This window comes from Plecotus auritus (assembly GCF_963455305.1).
Source record: "Plecotus auritus genome assembly, chromosome: 4".
NCBI lineage: Eukaryota > Metazoa > Chordata > Mammalia > Chiroptera > Vespertilionidae > Plecotus > Plecotus auritus.
Window position 1 is genome coordinate 155,546,151 of NC_137775.1, and position 26,443 is coordinate 155,572,593.

The 26,443-nt window shown below is 35.3% G+C and overlaps 1 protein-coding gene across 1 annotated transcript in view; it reads right to left on the reverse strand.

The window, feature by feature from the left end:
* LOC308246865 (cadherin-related family member 4-like) overlaps positions 1-5,944 on the reverse strand; it is a gene marked incomplete at both ends in the record, with an annotated part of 101,966 nt that extends 96,022 nt beyond the window's left edge. The window contains 2 exons of the mRNA XM_080665208.1: positions 4,717-4,884; positions 5,860-5,944. Coding sequence (XP_080521334.1) covers positions 4,717-4,884; positions 5,860-5,944 — 253 coding nt within the window. The remainder of the gene's footprint in view (positions 1-4,716; positions 4,885-5,859) is intronic.
* Positions 5,945-26,443: the final 20,499 nt, after the last annotated feature.

Consider the following 26,443-nt stretch of genomic DNA (forward strand, 5'->3'; position numbering starts at 1 on the left):
GGTACTTTTATATGCTATTTACTGTAAAAGCAGAAAATTCCATGCTGGGCTAGCCTAAGACCTGGATGTAAAATAATTAACTCTTTTAAGTAAAGACAAGAAAAGAAACAATAGGTAAAGAGGAGAATAACACAGATACTAATAAAAATAACATTTTATTGTGCAGTTAAAATTGTGGGCATTTTTAAAGATAGTCATCAATTTCTAACAAAATATAGCTTTTAAAATTAATGAAATATTTGTGATATTCTTGGAAAGCTCTGAGTCAAAAAGCTATTTTATTAGAGGGAACTAAGATTATCCTTAATTCTGGGAAAATCACTCTTCTCTATAGGCAACTCTTTTAAAAACATTTACTAACCAATCTTAGCTAATGGATTCAATATAGACAAAAAAGTTTCTCTGTAACAAATAAGATTTACTTTAAAAATTTTTCAACATTTAAAAAAAGTATATTGAATAAATGCCCAGCTAGTGTGGCTAAGTGGTTGAGCATCAACCCCTGAACAGTTTAATTCCTGTCACATGCCCAGGTTGCTAGCTCAATCCCCAGTGATGGATGTTCAGGAGACAGCTGATTGATGATTCTCTCTCACTGATGTTTTTTTCTCTCTCTACCTCTGCCTTCCTCTCTGAAATCAATTAAAAAGCATTTTAAAATAAATAAAAGGTGCCGGGGTTATGGTCCCAGCATTACGGAAGGGTGCAGCAATCTGGAGAAAGGAGCTGCTGCATAGATTCATAAGGAGTCCAAAGACGAAAGATAGTTTTGAAAGGCATTGGGGGTCAGAGGAGCTTCGGCTAAAGGAGCTAAAGACTATGCCTTGACTCAGGATCTTGTGCTATTTTATTAACACAGATTGTCCTAAGGCAAGGTGGAGATAATACACTTCAAAGGGTAGTGTTTACAGAAGCATTACAGATTGGGGAATAGCCTACAGCTGTTCAGGTGTTTGGCCAACAGGAGGCAATAACATGCAGATTAAAATGCCCTGAGCTGTCTGGCAGCAAAGGATTATCCTATTTAGGTTTGGGGGAGATGCTTTTTAGCCATTCCAACAGGTAAACTACATATGTGGCTCAGCCCTTGTTGAGCCCCCCAAGCTTCACCAACCTTTTGATGAAACTCTTGTAATTATGACATGTTGGAATTGGTTCCCGGCAAAAGGTTTAAAACGTTATATTGAATGATTCATCAAGCAAACTCATAACAAGAAACAAGAACAACCCAATGCTGAACTTCTTTCTAGTTGAAGTAGAGCTTGTATATCCCTTCCCAAATAGGACAATAAACAATCTCAAAGTGTAGTATTGGACCAAACCTAGAGGGAATATTAATAGGTTCAACCACTGGGTGGTTATTATAAATTTTCCTAATAGGTCTCCTTTAGTCAGATTAATGGGACTAAAACTTCATTGAGTGGTCCTGTGAGTCTCCCTTGACCCCTCTATCCAAGCAAGATATTTTTAGCCCTCATCTTTGGTGTCTAGGATACAAGGGAAGAAGAGTCCCAGTGTTGTCTTGCCGATGTATTAAATAACTTGTGGTTTGATAGAATCAGTTGGATTCATGAGGGGCTAGAATTTGATAGACAGGTTTCAGAAGTTGTCATGCACTTTCCTTTGAAATAGGTGTGAAAACTGTTGGAATTCAGCCTTATCAGTGAACTCAAGCAAAACTAGAAAAACCAAGCAGAAAAATAATTAATCCAATTCACAGAATTATGAAAAAATAAAATCGTAATTTTAAGCAGTTATATTTTGTTATATATGTTATGAAGCTTCAAAAAACTGATATAAGGGGACATGTAGATTTGAGGAGTTGGGAGAAGAATTAGAAACACAATCAAGAATCTTGTAATGTAGGAACATGAACACAGATACATAATCACGACGTAAAACAATTGAAGCAGGCATAGTCATTTTGCTTAAGAGATTCAACTGTAGGGGAAAAAATTGCTAAAGAGTGATTTAAAAAATACTAAGAAGGACATTTTACCTAATGTTGGAAGGAGGATGGATGCTAAAATTACTTCCCAGAGGGAATTATTTCTGACTAATGCTTGATAATGTGAAGGAGTTGGTTAGGTGGAGAGGAATAAAGGAGAAAAAAATACATGATCTTTGCAGAGGCCCACAGAGAGAAGAGATTTTAGGTGAGTAGGAGATTTGAAATGAGATTGGAGAAAATTTAAAATAGCCAAGTTGGCAAATTAAAAAGTCATATAACTAGAGAAATTTTGAAGGATTACCAGAAAGTATATTGGGCCAAGTGCAATTTAGGGTTAATATATTGGTTTATGTGATTTCTCTAACAAAACTCATCAGCCCAGGTATAATAGACAACATGAACTATTTGATCTATTTCATGTTGGAGTTTTGCTAGGCAAAATTTATAGAACAACAAGCAAATTATCTGAGGATATTGTCAAAGAAGAGTTGAAAGATAGGTCATAATACTGGATAGAGAAGAAAAGAGAAGAGGTCAATTATAGAAAAAAAAATCAATGAATTTGTGGCCTTCATGATATCGACAAAACAGCATAGTAGGGAAAAATGAAATAAAAAAGCTGAAGGAAGTATAGGAGTGAGAGGTCTGAGATTAATAGTAGAGAAGAAGAATTGTTCTAGGTACTGATGAGGATCTGGTCGCAGCCATGAGAGTGTGTGGATGAAAGTAGATTTTAAAGTCACAGGGATTTAGGGATGGGAATTGACACTAGGTAAGGTAGAGGGATTGAACACACTGGATGGGCCATTATGTGAATACTGAAGTAACCTAAGAAATGGTGGCAGAACTGAGATAGGGAAAAACACTATAAATAATATATTCAAGTCCCCAGGGCTAGAGAGGGAGTGATTGGCATGTTTTGTAAGGAACCAAATATCCTCAAAATGAGTAAGGGGATCAGAGTAATGGTCAGGAATCAGCTTGGGGAGTCAGAAGAATGCCGTCTTCCCACAAACTGATCCAGAGATATGAGATGTGTGGATGAATGAGTAACATCAGCTTGAGGCATGCTGTGGTTATTCCACACTACAACAAATTTTAATTAAGAGGTAGAGAAATGCTACAAGAGATGTTTGCTTGTTTACGTATGAGTTTGCCACATAATGGGGATTTCATAGACTATAATTGAAAGATACAAGAATGCAACAAGAATGTGAGATTAGTTTATGGGAGAGGAAGCTTGGAATGGTATAAAGATGAGAAGAGACAAGAGGATAAATATATATTTGCAGGATCTTTAATCTTAGGCAATTATCAAGGATAACAAATATATGAGAAACAGAATTTAAATGGGTACAAATTCTTCATATAATTAGATTCAGACATTTTCACATTATTAAGGAAGCGGTGTGCAAAGAGAATGGGGGATTCTTCTGGGATTTGGGCCAAGGTCTGTGGTATCACTCCCAGCAGACCTCAAATAGAAAAAAAAAAAAAAAAGTCTTAGGTCCAAAAGGCTGCAATGAGAGAGACTGAGGAGGTGGACATTATTGCTGTCTGACCACAAGGAATCAGAAACTCTCCCATCAAAGGAAGGTTTCCAGTATCTTGACCCTTCTTGTGAGGTAACAGAGGGTCTAGGGTTGCTCAGATATTTGGATTTTGGAGATTTAGGGTATAGTCCTAGTCACTGAGAGGAAAGGCAGCAAGTGAGTTAACTGAGCTTGGAATTGACTTCTGAGGAAAGGGGTTGGTTTTGTTCTGAGTGTGGGACTGTGCTGAACCACAAGCCAAGTGTTCAAGTGAAGCAACACTAGGCAGAAAATGAGGCAAAACACTGTCTATTCTTGTTTGCAAAACCATTTTGTTTAATTTGCAAAAATTATGTTGGACAATATTTTAACATTTCCTAAGCATAACACACACAGTAATACATACACACTATGATGGCTATCTGAAACATGGACAAAAGTTATGCTATCTTAGGTCTTAGCTTAGAATGAACATCTAATTATATACACCCATAGAAATCATAATCTGTGCAGGAAGCACCCACGTAAGAAAATAGGTGGACTCTACTTCAGAGGAATTCAGAAACACATTTGTGCTTGTAACTGGATTTGGTTGGATTATTTATTGTTAAAACAAAGCTTTTTGAATTTCGGTTTTAACTGAAATATGCTATTGCTTTTTTCCTTTAAACCTACTGAGGCCCTGCTGTGCAAACCACCTGGTTAGACACAGGGTGCTGTGGGGAACACATATTCCCTGTTCGAACTGACTAATTTATTCTTCCTTTGCACAAAAATTTTAATTCCCTTGACCAGTTTCATGAATTTTCTATTTTAATTTATTCATCATTTGAGTCAAATTGTTTTGGATATCCACATAAGCTATATTTTTCATGTAAATTTGTTGCATTATGCTTATTATTTTTTTGACGTTAGTACAAAAATATATATTCTGGATCATCTTTCCTATTACTGAAAAACATTTATTTTGCTGAAAAGAATAGGGTGACTCTCATGCCAAATTCATGCACAATAATTTTTCTTTTTTCAAGAAATATTTGTAGCAATGTTGGGATATCAGGAATGTGGAGTAGGGTAGTAATGGGAAGCTCTTTTAGAAATTGTTTATATAACTACCTGCAATAGGTTTTAACCCAGAAATACAATATAATGGTTAGTTTTAATTTAAATATTTTTTAAAGTCTGAATCTTAAAAGTAACAAGGTTAAAATTAAAATGTCAAAATGTATTTACTTGCATCGATGATAAAGTCCTTTGTTTTATTCAGAAAGTGGTAGGCATCTGCTTTTCCAACAACGTCCTTATCATAAGCTCGACTTAGTTGAGTACCAGGAAGCATGTTTTCAGGCAAATTTATTGGGTTAATTAATAGCTGAATTTCTGCTGCAGTGTATGAAAGTACTGAGGAAATAACACAGAGAGTCTTTTAAGTAAAATCAGGTTAAAATATAAAAATGAACAGCTTTATTAATAATTATTCCATATATTTGTCCTTTAAGTTACATTTACAGGTATTTATGATTTTGAAAAAAACCTTTAGAACCAAGTCAATATTTTTCCTTTAACTCATATTTCAATATTTTTGTGTGTTGTACAGAACAAATTTGAAAGAAAGAACAAAATGAGGTCTCAGATTTCCTACATCTTTATTTCATTTCTTCATGAACAACTTTTATGTAGAATGGTTATTTCAGTTAAAAGCCAGTTTCATTAATTTCTTCCTTTACTTTATTGATCATTTCAGTCAAATTGTTTTGCGTGCTCACATAAATCATATTTTTCATGTAAAAGTTTGTTGTATTATAATTTAAAATGCTAGCTGAAAGAAATCAGTGAAACCTACTTTCTGCATTTATTTACTTATTTTCATTGCTTTTCTTTTTATTAGAAAGAAAAGAGGCTCTGTTTTTGGTTAAGTTGTGACTCATTGTAAATTGTGTTATGCTGTACCTCTAAAGCAAAAACCAGAAATAGGCATATCCTATAACTCACTCCCAGAGTATGTAGTTTGAATGAAAGGATATATAAATTACATTAAAAAGCCCAATATTTAAAAATAGCCCTATATTAATAAATAATATTTGATATGACATTTTGTTATAAATGAAATTTTTTTATATAGCAAATTACTTTAAGAAGACCCCAAAGGAAAAAAAAAACAAAACACAAAAAAACACCAAAAGTAAAATACTGTTTGAAATAATCCAAGATTTTGTTCTATATTTAAACACACAAATGTGCCCCCATAAAGAAACTGAGAATGAGAGAATAATATTCCATGAGTAAAAAAGTATCTCAACAGGAATTCAGATTCCTTAATTAACAGGTAAACTTAAGTTTCTTAAAAGCAATGGAAACATAAAAAGTTAAACAAACCTGTGCATATTAGTAAAATCTTGAAGGTGTTCATATCTACATCAGCTTTCCTAATGTCCATGGCAATGTCTACTAACAGATGCATGGCTTTGGCTATATATACAAATGTAATCTTTATTATAATTAAGCCAACAGGTCAACAAATTGTTACTCAACATTGAACCCAATCATTTTATTCTGTTTAGTGAGTGATTGTACACATAGGTCATATTTCAATTTCTGTGTCTGTTTCCCATATTTATTAGGTGAGAGGATTATCAGCAAAGCCAATATTATTATATAACATCAATTTAAATTATAAGTATTTAGAGTTGAGTAGGGTGTCCTATGGAGAACTTTTGGCAAGTAATCCAGGTGATTTGTTCTTTACTAGTAATCCTTGTTTACCTAACCAAAGGTTCTGTAATAGGATAAGAAGTTATTTTTAACATGAGACTCCCATATGTATTTGCAAACCCTAAAATGATTCATTCAACACCTTTTTCTTTCTTTCTTTTTTTTCTTTTTTTGCTGCAAAAAGCTTTATTGTTTCATTTGGTCCAATGCATGGGTGAGGGCTTCAGGGAGGTTAAAAGAATGGCTGGTAGTTTTAGGGAGAGGCTCTGGTAAGAGCCAGACCCCAGGGCCATGGTGGGCAAACTGCGGCTCGCGAGCCACATGCGGCTCTTTGGCCCCTTGAGTGTGAATCTTCCACAAAATACCATGGCCTGGGCGAGTCTATTTTGAAGAAGTGGCATTAGAAGAAGTTTAAGTTTAAAAATTTTGGCTCTCAAAAGAAATTTTAATCGTTGTACTCTTGATATTTGGCTCTGTTGACTAATGAGTTTGCCCACCACTGCCCCAGGGGAATGCAGAGGGGCCCCTCAAAGGCCTCTGGGCTCCAAAGGCTCCTGGTTGAGCTTGAGGGTAAGTCTTTCAAAGAGCCACTGCCCCAGCCCAGCCCGGGGCCCTCAGCCTGTGGATGTTAGTCAGGTGTCGCCCATCTTCTTGATGAGTTTCACCTCCTCACCCGGAAGTGGTTCTCCAGGAAGTCACAGAGCTGAGGGTCTGTGCCAGTAGAACTCAGGGCCTGCAGCTCCACAAGGGCCTGGATCAGGTTCCTCTCCAAGGCCAGGGCAGCTCCCATGGCGTCCTGAGTTTTGCCCACTCACCTTGGGGAGGCCTCTGCACGTCCTGGAAGAGAATGCAGCCACCGCTCTGGTTTGCTAGTGATAGAAGTTGCCCGCACCCTCCAGAGCCACATCCTCGATGGAGGTGGGAATAGAAGCCCAGAGAGAGGTAGGTGTGGGAGGCCCGCAGTGCAGGCTGGCCAGGGGGTTGACCGCAGCCTCCACCTCGGTGGAATAATTCTGACGAATTTGGGAGCTCATGGTTGTTCAGTAATAAGGAGTGAAGGTAGAAGAAAAAAAAGACGGTGTGTTGGCTGGTCTCGGAGGTGGTTCTGAAGGTGGTGACTGGATAAGACACAGGAGAGTGGCCTGAGGCTGGAAGAAGGGGTGTCCCTGAATCTGTTCTGTCCAAACTATTGATGCAAGAGAGAGATCTGGGACCATCGAGGGCACTGCCAGTAAACACATATTTCTGAGTGTCACTAACTATGTATTCACCACTTGGTGAAGACTAAGGAGATTCAGAGGTGAGCACAAGCTATTCCTAGGTAACTCATAACCTAGCAAAGATAATGAATAGATTTTAAAAAACTATACCAGTTGTGTAAATGTACCATGGCTTTTTAATCCCTTCATCTATTGATGGGCACTTGGGCTGTTTCCAGATCATAGCTATTGTAATTAACGCTGCTATGAACATAGGGGTGCATATATTCTTTCTGATTGGTGTTTCAGGATTCTTAGGACATATTCCTAGAACCAAAGAACTTATATACTTATATGCATAGTCCAGGGACACAGACAATAGTGGGGTGAAGCCCTGGGGTGGGGCAGGGGCTGGGTGGAAGGGGGCAAAGGGAGATAAGTGGGGAACATGTATAAGACTGTCAACAGTAGATATTAAAAAAAAATTCACACAAGCATAGCAGGTGATAGGTTTCAGTAAAATCATATGAAAGCTAAAGAGAAGAAAAAAAAACCACTTTCAAAAAGGGGAAAGAGAGAAAAGTGCAAGGAGGCACTTTTATAAAATGAAGTTGAAAGCACTAAGTCTTCTGATAATAGCAATGTATTAGTAAAATGGTTTTAGTGTCATCTTCCAATATATGTCTATTTATATATTTACTAGAGGCTCAGTGCATGAAATGCATGCACTCGGGGGTGGGGGGGAGGGGCGGGTCCCTCAGCCAGGCCTGCACCCTCTCACAGTCCTGGAACCCTCGGGGGATGTCTGACAACAGCTTAGGCGGGGAGTGGGCCTAAGCCGTTGTCAGACATCTTTAGCACTGCCACTGTTGCTGTGTGCTCACCAGCCATGAGCCCAGCTTGTGGCTGAGTGGCACTCCCCTGTGGGAGCACACTGACCACCAGGGGGCAGCTCCTGCGTTGAGCGTCTGCCCCCTGGTGGTCAGTGCACATCATAGCAACCAGTTCCGCTGTTTGGTCGATTTGCATATTAGCCTTTTATTATATAGGATAAATTATTTATATGTAACACAGCATATTATATGTGCTCACAAAATATAAATTGAAATCAATTTAAAATAATGATATAAGGATGGAAAATGTATCACATCTATATAAAAAAGAATTTTCATTATTATTCTCTATCTCTTTACAAAATTATGATTCTTAAAGATCCATTTCCTCATTCCAACCCACAAAGTAGTCATATTGATAACCAGTTTCCATTTCTGCCTTAAACTTCATTATTGCTGCAATAACTTGCCTATGAATAATTCAAGTGAATGTATTTCACATATGATGCTATTTTTGTAAGCTAATTTTTGAATTATTTATTTTTAATTCTGGTCAAACAGCCATTTTATGAGATTATGCTAATATATTTCCCCCCAATATTTTACTTAGAATAGTTATATTTCTCGAGAGCATTGTTCTTCTTTTCTCTTTTCTTTTTTTTTTTTCAATTATAGTTGACATTCAACATTGTATTAGTTTCAGGTGTTCAGCATAGCTATCAGACATTTATGTAATTTAGAAAGTGATTCCACTGATAGGTCTGGTACACACCTGGCATGATATTATTGACTATATTATTTAGGAAACTCTCTAGTGGTTCCAAAAGAAGCAATTTTTAATTTTTTTGTTGTGGTTACAACAGAATCTAACAAGTACCGTAAACTAAGGCATGTTGGAAACCTGTGCTTTCATCCAACTAATGTGTATACCTCTCTCACTAAGTAATTAATTCTAATAACTATTTCTTTAAATCTTTAACATTTTCCAAAAATTTTGATATCAAAGCAATTTAGTTCACTTTGTCTATTATTTTACATAAGCCCTTTTAGTTATTTTTTACTCTAGTTATTTTTTACTTTATGATTATTATTAACTCAATCATATGTGGTTATGAATATGTACTATACATTTATTGCTAATTGGTAAAGTTTTGTTATGTTCCATTTGTACCTCTAATTTGCAACACTGCTAAAATTATTGCATAATTTTGACCTCATATTCTGGATACAAAATTTTAACCGTTTGCTAACTATGATGTCTGTAAGCTGCTACCATGAGCTAATATTTCTTAGGTTGAAATTCATCATTTATATAGTACATGTAAATGAATACTACAAATATGTTTTTCTGAAAAATATTGAATTTTTTTGGCAACTTCTTGGTATATTAGATCAATGTTTAGCTTCTACTACTAGCAGCAGGCATGCAGGTCTAATGTCATTTCTTGCCCTTCCCCCATATTTCCTCCATTGTTTTTGTATTTAATTTAAATTTATTTTGTAGAGATATTTAGTTAAACAAGATGATATAATACATAAATTCATTTCATCTACATTTACATGAAGTGCAAATGAGATCAATATGCTGGACATAAACAAGCATGGGAGAAGGCCTTAGTCTGTACAATGGAATTCCCCCCTGCTCTCCGTGTGGCACATAACTCTTTGATATGAGGACCTAGTAAGAATGCCACTGCATGAATATTAAAGCTTAGTTTCTCTTTTGTATATGAGATTTTAAAAATAAGGGTAAATACAAGTTCTAATAGTATTTTCTTCAAGCACTACAGAAGATTGCTTTCCAAATTCCTTCATATATGAGAATCACACTTTGGAAAAAAATACTTTAATTTACTTGATTTGTATAATATATTCTATCTATAAATATTTGCCCATTTATCCATTCATTTATATATAATATGCAATAATGGAAGAGGGAAGGGAGAGAATGAGACATTGGTGAAGAGGTCAGTATGAGCAAAAGTAGGATAGTAGGAAAAATTTTAATGAAATACATAGAAGTCTCATTATTTGCTTCTGAATAAGGCTATGACATCTATACTAATAAAAGGGTAATATGCTAATTAGACTGGGAGACCTTCCAGGAGACCTTCCTGGACAAAGCCATGGTTGCAGGGCTGAGGCAGAAGCAGTTAGGGGTGATCAGACCAACAGGGGAGGACAGTTGGAGCAAGCAGGCAGGGGGGGCAGTTGGGGGTGATCAGGCTGGCAGGGGGGGCAGTTGGGGGCAAGCAGGCTGGTGGGTGGGCAGTTGGGGGCAAGCAGGCTGGCATGGGGGAGTAGTTGGGGGCAATCTGGCCGGTGGCAGAGGGTAGTTGGGGCAATGAGGCCAGCAGGGGGGGCAGTTAGGGGTGATCAGACCAGAAGGGGAGGCAGTTGGGGTTGATCAGGCTGGCAGGCAGAGTGGTTAGGGGCGATCAGGCAGGCAGGCAGTTGAGCGATTAGGAGCCAGCGGTCCCAGATTGCGATTGGGCCTAAACCGGCAGTCAGACATCCCCCGAGGGGTCCCTGATTGGAGAGGATGCAGGCCGGGCTGAGGGACACGCTCTCCCCCCGCTTCACGAATTTCATGCACTGGGCCACTAGTTTATATATATGTATATTATAAACAATCATATATCTGTATGTAAGGACAGGTAGTCTTTGCTATACATGGCATTGCAGGACTGGAAGAATGCTGTGCAAGATGAAATCATTCAAATCAATCTTGATAATCAGTAACAATAATACAGCTATTCCAGTACTTTTAAATTTTTTGCCAAATATGATGAACTCTCCTATCACAGGTAGGGAATTTTAAAAAGAGTAAATGAATATTTATTTGATATATGGTAGTTTAAGTGAGAATTAAACATTTGTTTGCCATAAGCATCTATAGATGCAAGCGGGGGCCTTTTTTAATTAAATTCAAAATATTGGGGCAGTTAACTGGCTAAAGTGTTTTTTATTTCTTTGTAAAAAGACTTACCAAGAGTAGTCTGAACAGTGCTTGCCTTCTTCTCATCAAATAACTTAAGATACAGAGCAAAGATCTTAGCAAATTGTCCTATTTCTTTCTAGGTTTAGATCAGCTTCCCATATGTTATCTTTTGCACTTTTGGTGTTCTTAAATGTTTTTGAGATTAATGTGAGTTTTGTTTTTTTTTTTACAATGTCCCACTTCCTCTGGGGCATCTTTATTCTTTTTGGTCACAGGACTTCCTTCCTTTATGTCGTTAAGTCACCTTTACTAAGTTTCTCTGACTGCTTATCTAGAGTTCTATAAATTTTGGCAGTCAACATTCCCACAATCAGCTATTCTATTAACTCCATTTATGCTCAATTGAAACCTGTACTATCATTTGCACAGTACAGTAAATGCTTCTGCCATACAGCATCATATTATACACAACTTCTTTTTTTCTAGATGCTCTTATTATTTCAAATGCATGCTTTATGTCACATTTCATCCAAGTTCAGCTAAGAAGATTGCATGATATTAGTTGTGTGAATAATCTGTTGGAAATCCATCTTAGGGTATAGGCTTTACAAGTTGAAATGTTTTCTTAATCTATTGACTGGAATAATAAAGTTTTATTTGGTGGTAAAAAGAACATTTTCACATTTTTATTCACATCTCTTAAGAAAATCAGAATGATGTGACGCATTATCCAGCAGTCAAAGTGCTTTAAAATAGTAAATTATTTTGCCTATAGTATCTCTCTATCACTGAGAACAAGGGTATGTATAATTCAAATAGTAACAGTGCTAGAAAAATACTTTGACTGAGACCTTTAGCAGTGGTATCAAAATCTACCAAGGAGTAAGAGTTTTCTGAAATTTGATTGAAAATCAATTCCACAGAGACTTGTTCATCACATAATGAAATCTGCAAACTTTTACATGGCTCTGGCAGTGGAATAGAACTTGGCTTAAATTATTCAGTGAAGTTCTAGGAAATGTTTGCATTTCCAGTCTGCAGTGGGATTCCAGACATATAAAATGGAAATGGTGGTTTGTTAGGCTTCCTCACATTATCCTCTAGCACAGGTTTCCTATGGGTGAGATGCTGGGAGACAATCTGCCATGGGCTTCTTGCATTTCTCTAGATTTCCCAAACTAAGGATCTGATCACCTTTGTTCTAGAGACCAATGGTTGGCAAACTCATTAGTCAACAGAGCCAAATATCAACAGTACAACGATTGAAATTTCTTTTGAGAGCCGAAAACTGACTTCTGTGCATGGGCCACGAAGTTTCAATCACACTGTACGTGCGCCGCCCGCACGTGGTATTTTGTGGAAGAGCCACACTCAAGGGGCCAAAGAGCCGCATGTGGCTCGTGTGCCGCAGTTTGCCGACCACTGTTCTAGACTATGTTTTCAAGGATTCTTGCATAGGAAATCATCTGAAAGATAGATGTAGTATCTCTCTCTAAAACAAGGGATGGTTTGTTTCCTGTCCAATATAATATAAATATAGTCGTCCTGGAAGGCAACCATCAAGTAGACTTAATGCTGCTATAAAAGAGTCAAGTTTTCTTAACTCACTCCAATGCATGTGCAGGCACAGCATGGTCCTCTGCATTATTCTTTGGGACTTGGGACTTAAGGAACCAGTATGAATGCTGACCAGCTTCTGCAATTCCCTTGAGTAACACTGTCCTTTGTTTTTGACCTCAGTCTATCATGCTTTGTATCAGCAGCCATGAAGTGTGGGAAGTAAACCCCTGTGCCTCTGTAAGCAAGAGAAAAACTCATACCGCTCACAAGTTCTTGTCATGAGAAACCTCAGTATATCCTTCCAGTCACTAACACAGGTCTCAGTGCATAAACGAAAACAACTTCAAAATTTGTAGAAGAGAAAATATCAGATATGTGTTGTGCTTTAATGGGAAAATACTGCAGACACAAATATGTGCCAGATTTTCAGAGAAGTAGTATAACAAAGTACTTGCAATCAAAAGTGCCTGATTCCAATAAGAACTGCTTTAGCTATTATGTTACTTAACCTTCATACGTATCATTTTTCTCATGTATAATATGTAGGAAGTTATGACTACCTCAGAGTCGTTTTGAAGAATATATGAGGTAATGCATAAGATGAACGAGCATACTACAGGATATCTGAGAAGCATTCAACAAATATTTTATATTGTTTTAGAGTTACTTAGGATACCTCATTAAATAACCCAAAGTCTACAATGGAATGTTGTATACCCTCATATTGTACACCCCATAGGATTACGATTTAAATATTTTTAGAAGTAACCTATCCTGTTCTGAGTTCTGTTCTACATCAATACTAGCAGTAAGGTTTCTATGTAATGTTATAAAGCTTTCCCTGATGGATTAAATCATCTTTATACATGTATTTACAGAGATCTCATGACTAGCTGGTAACTAGAAAGTTGCCTGTATGGGGCAATCCATCCTCTATGTCCATCATAAAATAATTCTAATTTACAAACCTGATTATGTCAGTTTTCTACTAACATATCCTGCTGACAAATGAGAGTCCAAAACAACTTAGTATTTCACACCTTACTCATTTCTACTTTTCCTTCTCTTATACCTGTGAAATCAAGACTTCTTCATATTCTTTTCTATATCTCCATTTTTACAGATATGCTTCTGTGCCCAGAAATACCTCTCTCTTATTTCTTCCTTGTGAAATCTTACTTATTCTTCAGGAACCAGATCAAATATCACTTCCTCAGTGAAACCATTCATGACTTCCCCAGGATGGCTGGTCACCACTCTTCTATCATCCGAAAGCATTCTGTAAACACCCATGACTGTGGAACTTACAATGTGAGATGTAAAGATTTGCTTACATAAGGGTTTCCCTATTGTCCAACTCATGTTTGTGTTTCCAGGGCTTAGGATAATGAAAGGCTTAGTATTCATTTGTTTGGTCTCTGAATGAATAAATGAATGAACAGAAGACTCTGTGTTTACTATGATAATCTGGATTAAGTTCTATCTGAAATTTACTTCCTTGGGGTCTTAAGGATGTGTATTCTCATAGAATCTTATATTAAAATCCAAAATTTTCTGGCAGGCACATCGTGTTAAACACACTTGACCTAACCATTCTCCCTGCCTGCAACATTCTCTGACTGGAAGTTCATATATCCTGATCTATCATCTCCTTCAAGTTTTTGCTCACTTTTCACTTTCTTATTGAAAGTGCAACATCTAATTTAAATAAGAACTCCTCATTCTCTCCTTTCCCTGTCTAATTTTTTCCATGGTAGTTATCATCCTTTAACATACCATGCAATTGTTTATAGTATAATATCTATTGCTGATTTTCACTCACTGCTGTGTAAACTATATGAGGACAGAGATATATTTTGTTTTCTTTTCTTGAAGGAGGCATCTCCAGTAACTGAAAGAATATCATGCTGAATGATTTTTGAGAATAATAGCTATAAGGGACAAACTATGACAAAGTTTTCCATTGCATTCTTTCTCAATTCAGCATCCTACAAACACTAATTCAGAGAAAAGTGTAAGGATTTGGTTTATGATATTAAAATGAATTTTGGAATGCTTCCAATATATATTTCACAGTTCCTTCCAAAACCTGGATGGATAGATAGTTGGATAGATAGATAGATAGATAGATAGATAGATAGATAGATAGATTTATATAATTTTTCTCTCTCAGTGATTATCTGTTAGCTCCTAGAATAAAGTTTAATGTATAAGCTAAGTATAGTTATTTAAAGCATCATTGATAGTCAAGAATTAAGATAAGCAATGGAAGGGCATGCTAAAAACAAGCAATTAATTTGTATGTTCCGGCTAAGCAGGGGAGAACAGAGGGGACTGGGAGATGGAAAGAAAACTGCTGGCTGTTATTAATCCTGTGAGTCACTGGTTGCATGTCTGAAAAATACAGATCTTTCGTGAGTAACTCAAGCTCTTTTGAACCAAAGGCTTAAGAAACCCTTGGAGGAAATGGGCATTTATAATTGGTCTTATAACTGGCACAAACCTATAAATACACAAATTTCATCATTTCAGATATCAAATTAACAGATATAGATATATGTTAACAAAGTAGCAGTTTCTTTTCCTCAGTTGGTATGTTTATTTTATTAGGGCTAAAAGATCATGCAGGTAATTGCTTATTATTTGTTTGAATGGTGGGTTTTTAATTATTTTATTTTTACTCGAAAATCTCCCCAAACACTTCAAAGACCCTAAATCTTTTTTAAATTCTAATTTACCTTATATAGAAAAGGTATAGGGCTAAAAGGCACTCCATTTGTTTTGTTTTGTTTTCCTGAATAAAGTGTTTATGTTGACAAATGGAGAATAAAGGGAATCAAGGGCAAATACTTTTCTTCTTTTTGCTTTTTAAAAAATCTTCTTTTGAAAGTTTCATTGTTTATGCAGTTTGGAGAAATAGGCAGACCTTAAATTAAAATTATTGACCAGTATATGGGTCACACCCAATCAATCTGTCACAAAATGAACACTGGAAAAGATTTTGCTGAGTTTTAAATACACTGTTAAAAAGTCAAAGTTAATTACACTAGTTCCTCAACTTTCTACATTGTGATAAAATAATTCATTAATACACTGAATTATATCAACTAAACATATTAATACAATCTTGGTTATTTTGATGTTATGCAAATAGATGATGAATTTAATAGGAGAATATGAGGCAAAGGGGTATTCTTTGGAGTTGGAGAAGACATAAGTATCACTTCTAGTGTTTTCTTTACACATAAGAAAACCAAGAATATGAGTGGATACATTAGACATTTTATTCCTTTTTCAAGTACTCCATTTACATACATTGTTTGATGCTGGAGAGAACCGGAAGGCTGCTTTCCACTTAATAGTTCTGTTATTAATATCTTCTGGAAATCTCTCACTATTATTCTCTTTAATACAAAGATAACATTTTCCTCAAAGATTTTTTTTAAAAAATATATTTTATTGATTTTTTACAGAGAGGAAGAGAGAGAGGGATAGAAAGTTAGAAACATCGATGAGAGAGAGACATCGATCAGCTGCCTCCTGCACGCCCCCTACTGGGGATGTGCCCGCAACCCAGGTACATGCCCTTGACCGGAATCGAACCTGGGACCCTTTAGTCCGCAGGCCGACGCTCTATCCACTGAGCCAAACCAGTTAGGGCTCAAAGATTTTTAATATAATTGTTTTTTAATTATTTTTACTTAAGTATACTGGCATACAATAATATATTGGTTACATTAGTTTCAGGTGAACAATACAGTGATTTGACATTTTTATACCTTGCAATGTAATCACCCCACTAAATCCAGTAATCATCTGTCACTGTGCAAACTTATCACAATATATTGACTATATTTCCTCTTTCCCTTTTCACCCATCCCCCACTTCCTCCTTTCTGATAATCATCCCTTTGGTCTATGTTTCTATGAGTCTGTTTCTGTTTTGTTTGTTCATTTGTTTTGCTATTTTAGATTTCACATATAAATGAAACCATGTGGTATTTGTCTTTCTCTGCCTGACTTATTTCTCTTATCATACTACCCTCTAGATCCATCTATGATTGTTGCAAATGGCAATATTTCACTTTTTGTTTTTGCATAATATTTCATTTTATATATAAACCACATCTTATTAATTCATGTATTGATGACACCCACATTGCTTTCATATCTTGGCTTTTGTAAATAATGCTGCAATGTACATAAGGGTGCATGTATCTTTAAAAGAAGTGTTATCATTTTTTTTATTTTATAAATACCCAGAAGTTGAATTGCTACTTCGTATAGTATATTTACATTTAGGTTTTTGTTGTTGTTTTTTTTTTTTGGGGGGGGGATCTCCATGTTATTTCCCATTGGGGTTGCAACAGCTTGTAGTCCCACTTACAGGGCTCAAGGAAAATTGAAAAGTACATACATAAATGGAAGAATATACTTTGCTCATGAATTGGAGGGATTAATATTGTTAAGCCTGGCTGGTGTAGAGCTCAGTGCTTGAGCATCGACCCATGCACCAAGCAGTCACTGGTTCAATTCCTGGTCAGGGCACATGCCCTGGTTGAGGGGTCAATCCCCAGAAGGAAGCAGCCAATCAATGTTGTTATTTCTCATTGATTTTTGTATCTCTCTCTCCCTCTATCATCCTCTGTCTCTGAAAATCAATAAAAACACATTTAAAAATAATATGACCACATACCCAAAGCACTCTACAGATTCAATGCAATTGAATGCAAATCAAAATGCCAATGTCATTCTTCTCATAACTAAAACAAATAATCCTAAAATTTATATATAGCCATAAAAGACCCTGAGTTGCCAAAGCAATCTTGAGAAAGAAAAGCAAAGTTGTAGATGTCATGCTCCCTAATATCAAACTATACTGCAAAGCTATAATAATCAAAACAGCATGTACTGGCACAAAAACAGACACATCGATCAATGGAACAGACTAGCGAGTCCAGAAATAAATACTTGCTTATATAATGAACTAATCTATGAGAAAGGGGGTAAAAATATACAATGGAGTAATGACAGTCTCTTCAACCAAAAAAAAAAAAAAAAGAAAAGAAAACTGGACTACTCTCTACATACAAAAAAAGAAAAAAAGAAAAAGAAAGAAAGATACTGGACTACTCTCCACACCATATACAAAAATAAACTCAAAATGGGTTAAACACTTAAATGTAAGGCCTGAAAGAATAAATTCCTATAAGAAAACATAGGAAGTAAATTATTTTACATCAGTCTGAGTAATTTTTTTTGATATGTCCCCTACAGCAATAAAAACAAAAGCAAAAATAAACAAATGAGACTTCATCAAACTAAAAAGCTTCTGCACAGTGAAGCAAACCTCCAACAAAATAAAAAAGCAACCTACTGAATGGAAGAATATTCTCAAGTGCTATATCTAATAAGGGGTTGATGTCCAAAATATATGAGAAACTCTTACGATGCAATAACAAAAAAAATTAACAATCTCGTTTAAAACTGGGCAGAGGATACCAAAAGACATTTCTCCAAAGAAGAGACATACAGATGGCCAACAGACATATGAAAAGATGATCATCACTAATCATCAAGGAAATGCAAATCAAAACCACAATGAGATACCACCTCATACCAGTCAGAATGGCTATTCTCAAAAAGTCAACAAATAACATGTGTTGGCAAAGATGTGGAGAAAATGGAACCTTTTAATATAATTATTATACATGGCATACATATGACATGTAATGACATTTTTTTGGCTCATAGAATTATTATATATGTTCAACTTCATCATCCCCAATTTTTTTCTGGAGATACATTAAACAAGCCTCATTGCAATTCTTTTTATTGTTTTATGAATTTGAAAGGGAACCATTTTTTAAATTATTCAATTATTCTATTATCTAGGTTAAACATTACTAAACCAGTAACTTTTTTTTGGTGACATAATCTCAGGTGTTCTACAAAATGCAGTTATTATTTCAAAGGCACATCTATAAATTTCTGCAATGCAGTGTCTTGAACTCTACTCAATACCTGCAAGGTATTGGTTCCAAGTAGAGTACAATTATCTTGAGATGTTCATTATACTTACATAACAATGGTAAGATGGCAATGATATTTTATTCTCTACTAACTTTTGTTTATATACTTCTGTAGTAGAGAACAAAATGTCTGCCAATAATTATATTCAGCCTTGGCCAGGTGGCTCAGTTGGTTGGAGCATCATCTTGTATGTCAAAACAATGCTGGTTCCATTCTGGGTCAGGACACATACCTAGGTTGCAGGTTTCATCCCTGGTTGGGCTGCATACAGGAAGCTACTGATTGATGTTTCTCTCTCTCTCCCTTCCTTTCTTTTTCAAATCAATAAACATATCATCGGGTGAGGATAAAAATATAATAATAATAACTATTGTTATATTCAGAGAAACTTAGATTTGAATATAAACTGCATTTTCAAAGCCTACAATATATCCCATAGTTTCTATTATATTATTCCAGAAAGTGCTGACTTCATTTAAGCCTCATTTGTCTTTTCTGTAAATAAGGTTGTATTAAGTATGGGTGTTTAGTACATGGAATAAACTTTAATAGTGATATTACCTGAAAATTATCATCATAATTTTATTTTCATCATCAACGTTATGGAGTGTTCTAAGAAGCTACATGTCTTCTAACATATTTATCCTATTTTTTTAAAGGAACTAATCTTGAAATTGTAGTTTTGAAATATTCCTTTTCTTTTTTAGTCATGATAATTTTAAGCTGTGAAGTCTTTTCCTTGAAGTTGGGGAAATCCATACTTCTAATGTATAGGAGATATATTTAATCATACTCAGTGTTTTCTACTTGGGCCATCACACATATTAAAATGGCCTGGTCACCTTTTCTCCAAATAGCATTAATGTTACTTAATCCTCATGCTTTCAGACTTAAATCCAAAATAATAGCTCTACCAGTTACTTTCTTTACCCTCTTGAGAAAAAACGTATCTAAAACAGAATAAAAAGAAAATAAATAAAATTTATATTTGCTATCTGAATTATCAAATTTCCATATCACAAATAGTTCTTGACTGTGACTCAGTTTTGTGATCAAATAGTTGTCTTATCATGTAACTCACCCATCAAATGCAATTACTTTGTGTTTGAAATGACTGACATTTATTTTAATACCAAGCAGCCTATGGTATATTTATTTTTCCTTCTCCTAAGATTTTTATCAAAAGTTTTCCCCACCACCCTGTACCTTTTTATATACTTGGATATTTTCTTGATATAAAATATACTCATATATGCTGCTTTGGAGAAAAATATACCTTTTCTTAGAAATACTATAGACATGGGCCCAGTATAATCAGTGTTAGTGATTTTTCTGATTTATCATTTTTCAGGTACTATTCATGAAAACACATACATGTCTGGAACATGTATACTATTAAATACTTCAGTGATTTGTGATAAAATGACTGTCCTCTGGTTGGCCTGGGATAGTCCATGTTTGTACTTGCTATCCTATCATAATTACCAACTATCCTTTCACTCTCAAATCATGGCCATTTTAGAAGATAAATTATACAGTTTCTCTTATTGAGAATCTCAGTCCACTTAAAAATTTTAGCATATTGATATACTACTAAAAACTCAGCACAAACAAGATAATTTTAGTTAGGTTATATTCCAGATAATATGATTTCACAGCTAATCGTTTTTGAAACATTTATTTATTCCTATGTATCCTGATTTTTTTTAAAAAAAGAGTAAAATACCATATTGATTTTAGTGCAAACATTCAGGGAAGCTGCCATCAGATTTATTCAATAATATGTTCACTCAACAAACAGTTAATGAGTAACTTGTGCATAGACTAGTGGTGCTGTGACAGTTGTCACACTATACAAGGATGATTATTATGGATTCTATAATTCTAAAGTGTAATTGAGGAGAATAGTCAAATACACATATGTAAGTAATATGCTAATAAATATAGATATGATATGACCCATGTTCCTATTTAGGAATAAATGTTCCATCAGGTATTGTTTATTCTCACTGGTCTATATCTTCTGGTTTCTACCACTCCCAACAGCATCTTCTGTTCAAGCCATATGGAATTTTTCAGGTTTCCCAACTGTACTCTGCTGTTTTAAACTACCCAAGCTTTCTATATATCATGCTTTTCATGTCTTTTCTCCCTGGCAAGTTTGCAGTTATAATTAAATACATCCTTATGTAGAGTTAATTATGCCTTCCATTATTAATGCACTTATCAAAAACATTTTAATTGCTTGTTAGTATGTCTCTTTTCAATATCAAATTGAAAGCAGGGATAATTTATTTTTATCTTTGTACTGTGTTCATTGAACATAATATGGAATTCATTGAATGATAGAAAAATGAATGAATGTATGGAATACATGAATGAATGAGTAATTAAAATTATAGGTATGGGCCCAGTACAATCAGTTTAGTGAATTAAACACTAAATGTGTAATAGTTAATAAATGAGTAACACAAATAACTATGAAGAATGTCTCTATTTCCACTCATAAAAATAAATGAGGGGCCCATTGGACATCCCTATTGTTTAGAAAAAGGTAACATGCCAATAATTAAAAATCTGAATATTGCACATAAAAAATACACATTTCTAACTTCCCTTGGAAAATCATAAGATTCGGCAACACATAGTATGTGCTCCTACATGACGACCATTGACTCATGTTAGATGGTAGCTGCCCCTTTAGTTTGGCACATACAGTCCTTGTCCCTTTAGTCTTTTCTACAGAATTCTCTCATTCACTACTAGTACATGAATTTGACCCTGGGATTCAGTGAGTTTTATTAGAGCACTAACCTGGGATTGTTTTAAGTTGAACACCACTATTCTTAGTAAAAGGGAGTAATAGACATTTTAGGGAGGAGAGAAAAGAGGAGAGAAATATGTGAAGATAAAGCACATGTAATAAAAATGAAAAGAATATAGAGGATGCTAAAAGAAGTAACATAATGCAGTGCTTAAGAGCCAGAACCTTGGATTCAGAGGTCTGGCCTGGAATTCTGCTCCATGGGGCAAACTACTTAACTTTTCAGAGGTTAGGTTTCTTCATCGGAAAAATAGGAGTGGTAATAATTATATTATTTCAAATATGCCTCTTAGATATGTTGTAAGGCTTAAATATGACAACTTATGTGAAGGCTCACTTAAGCATAAATGATTTAGTCATGCATAGACATGTGCAGACATTTATAAGGCCTAGATAATAAGCACCTGAGCCCTACAGAAAGAGGAGGTGTCTAATGAGGGTCTCTGAGAGATAAGAGGAAACAAGTGGAAATGCTTGTGAAGAGTGGTGGAATATGCCATCCTAAATATGCCACTTTAGCATATTTTGAGCTACAGACACTTGAAAAACAGCAGATGCAAGAAGAGCACTCTGATCTCTCTTTTGTTTCTGAAAACAGGATATAAATCTCTTATGTAAAAGATTCCCTCCCTATATCAAGAGAAATGAAACATTCTTATCACCAGAGATGGGGAATTGAGGCCAAGAGAAAGCTATACAAACAGACCATGTTAAAATTACTTTTATATTCCTTTGGTCTTCCCATATATTTTAGTTATTTTTCCATAATTGCAATTTTTTTTCATCTTAGTATATAATGTATAAGCATGCAGGTCTATCAGCTGTTTGGGTCTTCATTTTCCTATAGAAGCTCCTGCATACATATAAAAATGAGTATGCTTTTCCAGTGTTAATCTGTCTCACATCCACTTAATTCTCAGGCCCAGGCAAAGACTCTAGGAGTTTAGAGGTAAAATTTTGCCTCCCCTCCACCTGGATACACTTCTAACAACCTTTTACCCATTTTGCAATAGAATACTGTGTAAATATGACATCTCATAGGTCTATGCTATCTTGTTTTCAAATGTGCACAGTATGTTTAGACACAGCAGAATCCAGCGGTTGATGCATCAAAAGATGCAGGTAGATGTAGTAGGAAGTGGTACATAATGAATGGACATAGTGGTACTCAGCAGCCTGCCTAGCAGATAAAAGTTGGTGTGGTACTTGTAGGTGTTTTCAGGAGTACCTGTGAGACATTTTTAGAAGCACACTTCAGGGTTAATTTATAGGTAGTCAATACCCTATGTGAAAAGGAGAGGCACAGTCTAGTGACTATATATATATATATATGTATATATAAGCCTAATATACAAATTGTCCCCTTGGGAGTTCGACTAGGAGACTGGGAGTTTGATCGCTCACTATGAATGAAGGAAGGCCCTGTCCGGCAGCTGGCAGCAGGGGAAGGGAGGCCCTGGCCAGCAGCTGGAAGGCCCTGATCGGCCCTGATTGCTGGCCAGGCCTAGGGACCCTACCCATGCATGAATTCCGTGCACCGGGCCTCTAGTTTATTATAAAATAGTTAATATGACCTTGTTCTGACATTTACATTATATGTATAATGACATATAAAATATTGTGTTTTAATAGTTGAAAAACTTTCTATTTAACTCCACTCCTGAGTGTAGCAGAGATAACTCTGCATTTACCAAAACCCATATCCTATTTCTCCTGGTACACAGCTGGAGTACCAGAGTCTTCCTTTTACTAGCTGTGGCCAATGAGACCTGGAAGGAAGTACAGTACACAATTCCAGGCCTGGAACATAAAAATCTCCAGTATGATCCTGTAAACTCTGTCTGATGAGCAGATACAGAATAACCTTCAGTAGTCTTGGAGCCCTGCTGATTGAGGGAGCCACATGATTGAAAAAAAACTGGATCCCTGAAAGACAATATGGAAAGCTGCCCACCAACCAAAAACATCAGCATTGGGCTTCAATGAAAGAGAACCTTCTATTGTGTTAAGGCGCTGATATTTTGGGGTTACTTGCACTAAGAAATAAACTTAGTTAACCAAATGCTGTAGTCTGAAATTCTAACTCTTCACATCTTTTCAGTTGATTTTCCTTTTGAGTCAATGTAAATAAGAAAAAAACAAAACAAAACCAAAACTAGCAGAAACCAGAAACCACAAGCAGTCTTTGTTCACAAGTAGTTATTTGATCTGTTCCACACCATCATTATTTCAGTCTTTGCATTGTCTACCTTAAAACTATCAAAATCACTATCTGTCATATTCTGTTCCTTGTCTGGAAGAAAGACATGTTCAAACCTCCATGGTCACTCCAGCAGCATTGTTAGAAATCACTGAACACTCACAAACCTGTACTTTCCTTCCTAAAAAAGAGTGCTGACCTCAAATGAAAACAGTTTTAGGCTAGCTACATATATATGGGTGACCATGTGTGGCATAAAATAGATTTTCCAGCTTGCGTTTATTTGGCAATGGCTTAAAAGTACAACCAGATGTTTTCATGGAGAACAGCTCTTTTAGCCACAAGTGTTTCCAATTTAAATACGTTTGTTTTGACTCTACTTTGCTGCAGATGGAAAACATCCATTTTTTTTCTTTCCAGTGGGGATAGACAGTGAACGTTGGCAAATCTCATAGAAAATGATTACCAGTGTAGACAAAACTTCAGTGAAAGCTGTGTTTCCATAAGAACAATTTTTAAAAGACAATTTTGCATTTTAAACAGGTTGGCTCTTTAAGACAAAATTTTTCCCTTCTAATTTGTACCATAGGTTTTGAACATCTGTATGTATTTGATCCAAGGGAACTACCTTACTTTTAAGCAATAAGTCAGGTGGATGTATTCAGAATGACAGCATAGCTTCTGGATATTGCATCAATAGCTACTGCATATAGATATTTAAGAATTTCTTATCAAAATGTGTGTTATGTAGAAGCTCCTCATCAAATTTACTTGCAATTAGTAGGTTGAGAAAAATAACAGAAATTTTAAATATCATATAAAAATAACAGAAAAAGTATTTTCTTAATTCTTCAAAAGCAAACTAATGCATGTGTGACAGTATAAAAGATCTTGGCAAGAGTATAAATTTGTTTTAAGAAATTAGGAGTTTTAATTCATAAAATATGTTATTGTCCTTAACCAAATTACTCTTAACATTTGCTATTATAGTTTAACTCTATGATTTGTAAGGAGCTTCTTGAAAGACTAAAATAAGCTTTAATTTTTTTTTCCTATCTTATGTATTTAAATGAGTTAGAAAGAAATCCAAATACTGTTTTGAGCAGCAAAATTGTAATTATTATTTTTCCTCAGAAAGAATGTAATCTCTAGCAGCCAGAATATAATACTTCCATAGACTGAGCACTATGACATACAAATGTTATTTTAAAAATATAAAGCTTTTAAAAAGGAAGTAAAACTAAAATATTAATGTTTATGTTAGTCATTAGATTAATGCAAAAACCATTGTTTGTTTGCCCCCCTAGTCTTCCCACTTTCAAGTCTTTATTTAATATGTCATTCTTTGTCTAAAATATTCATATCTATGTTATTCATATTTTATTTCCAGATAACATTGATATTTACATGCTATATATATTTTATTCTATTCTTCTGTCATTGAATCCCTAATGAAATTTCAGCATCATCAAACAAAGGTCATGTTCCTAATACCTATTCATTCTACATATATACACTGAGTGGCCAGGGTATGTTAACTACTTAGGTTTTTGCCAACCAATATATGATCATTTTGGCATTAGTTATAGTCATTAGTTATTGTTATTATTAGTTATAGTCATTATTTGGCAATATATGATTATTTGGCATTAGTTATAATCATTAGTTTTTGTTAACATATTAGTTATTAGTTTGGCACTATTGGTCTCATAGTGCCTACTTTTGGGGGATAAACTGAATTTCCTAGATTCCAGTTAAGAAAAAGAACACTGAGATCTTGGCCCTATTCCAAAACCTGTTCAGTGGCTTTCCCAATTTGGTATGACTGGGGAAAAACTTATTTCTTCAGATCACAGAGCTGGATGGGACCCTGACATTCAAATGTAGAATAGTCATAGATTATTTGAATGACCCATTGGAATTGGCTATTGGCTGAGAAAATTAAAAGGCACTTTTTTAGCAGCAGAGTTTCAGATATTATCTGGTGTTATTTAGAAAAAAAAAAGCAATATTTGTTTATGCATTTTTTAATAACACTATTTTGTTTTATTTGTAAATTGCAGTGATGAATAGGAAATATAACCCTTTTGCTATTACTTCAATCTGATATATTATATATGATCAGAATTTTGATGGGAGACTATCAGAGAAGAATATCTCCTTGTTTCACTAAAACTAAATAGATAATTTCCTTTTTGATTATTTCTTTCACCCATTGGTTGTTCAGGAGTATGCTGTTTAATTTCCACTTATTTGTGAATTTTTTTTTAAATATATTTTATTGATATTTTACAGAGAGGAAGGGAGAGGGATAGAGAGCTAGAAACATCGATGAGAGAGAAACATCGATCAGCTGCCTCCTGCACACCACTCACTGGAGATGTGCCCGCAACCAAGGTACATGCCCTTGACCGGAATCGAACCCGGGACCCTTCAGTCCACAGGCCGACGCTCTATCCACTGAGCCAAACCGGTTTTGGCTATTTGTGAATTTTTAAGCTTTCCTTCTGTTATTGATTTCTAGTTGCAGACCATTGTGGTTGGATATGATATCAGTCTTCTTAAATTTGCTAAGAAAAATTTTGTGGGCTATCATATTATCTATCCTGGAGAATGTTCCATGTGAACCAGAGAGAGAATCTTTATGCTGCTGCTGGTG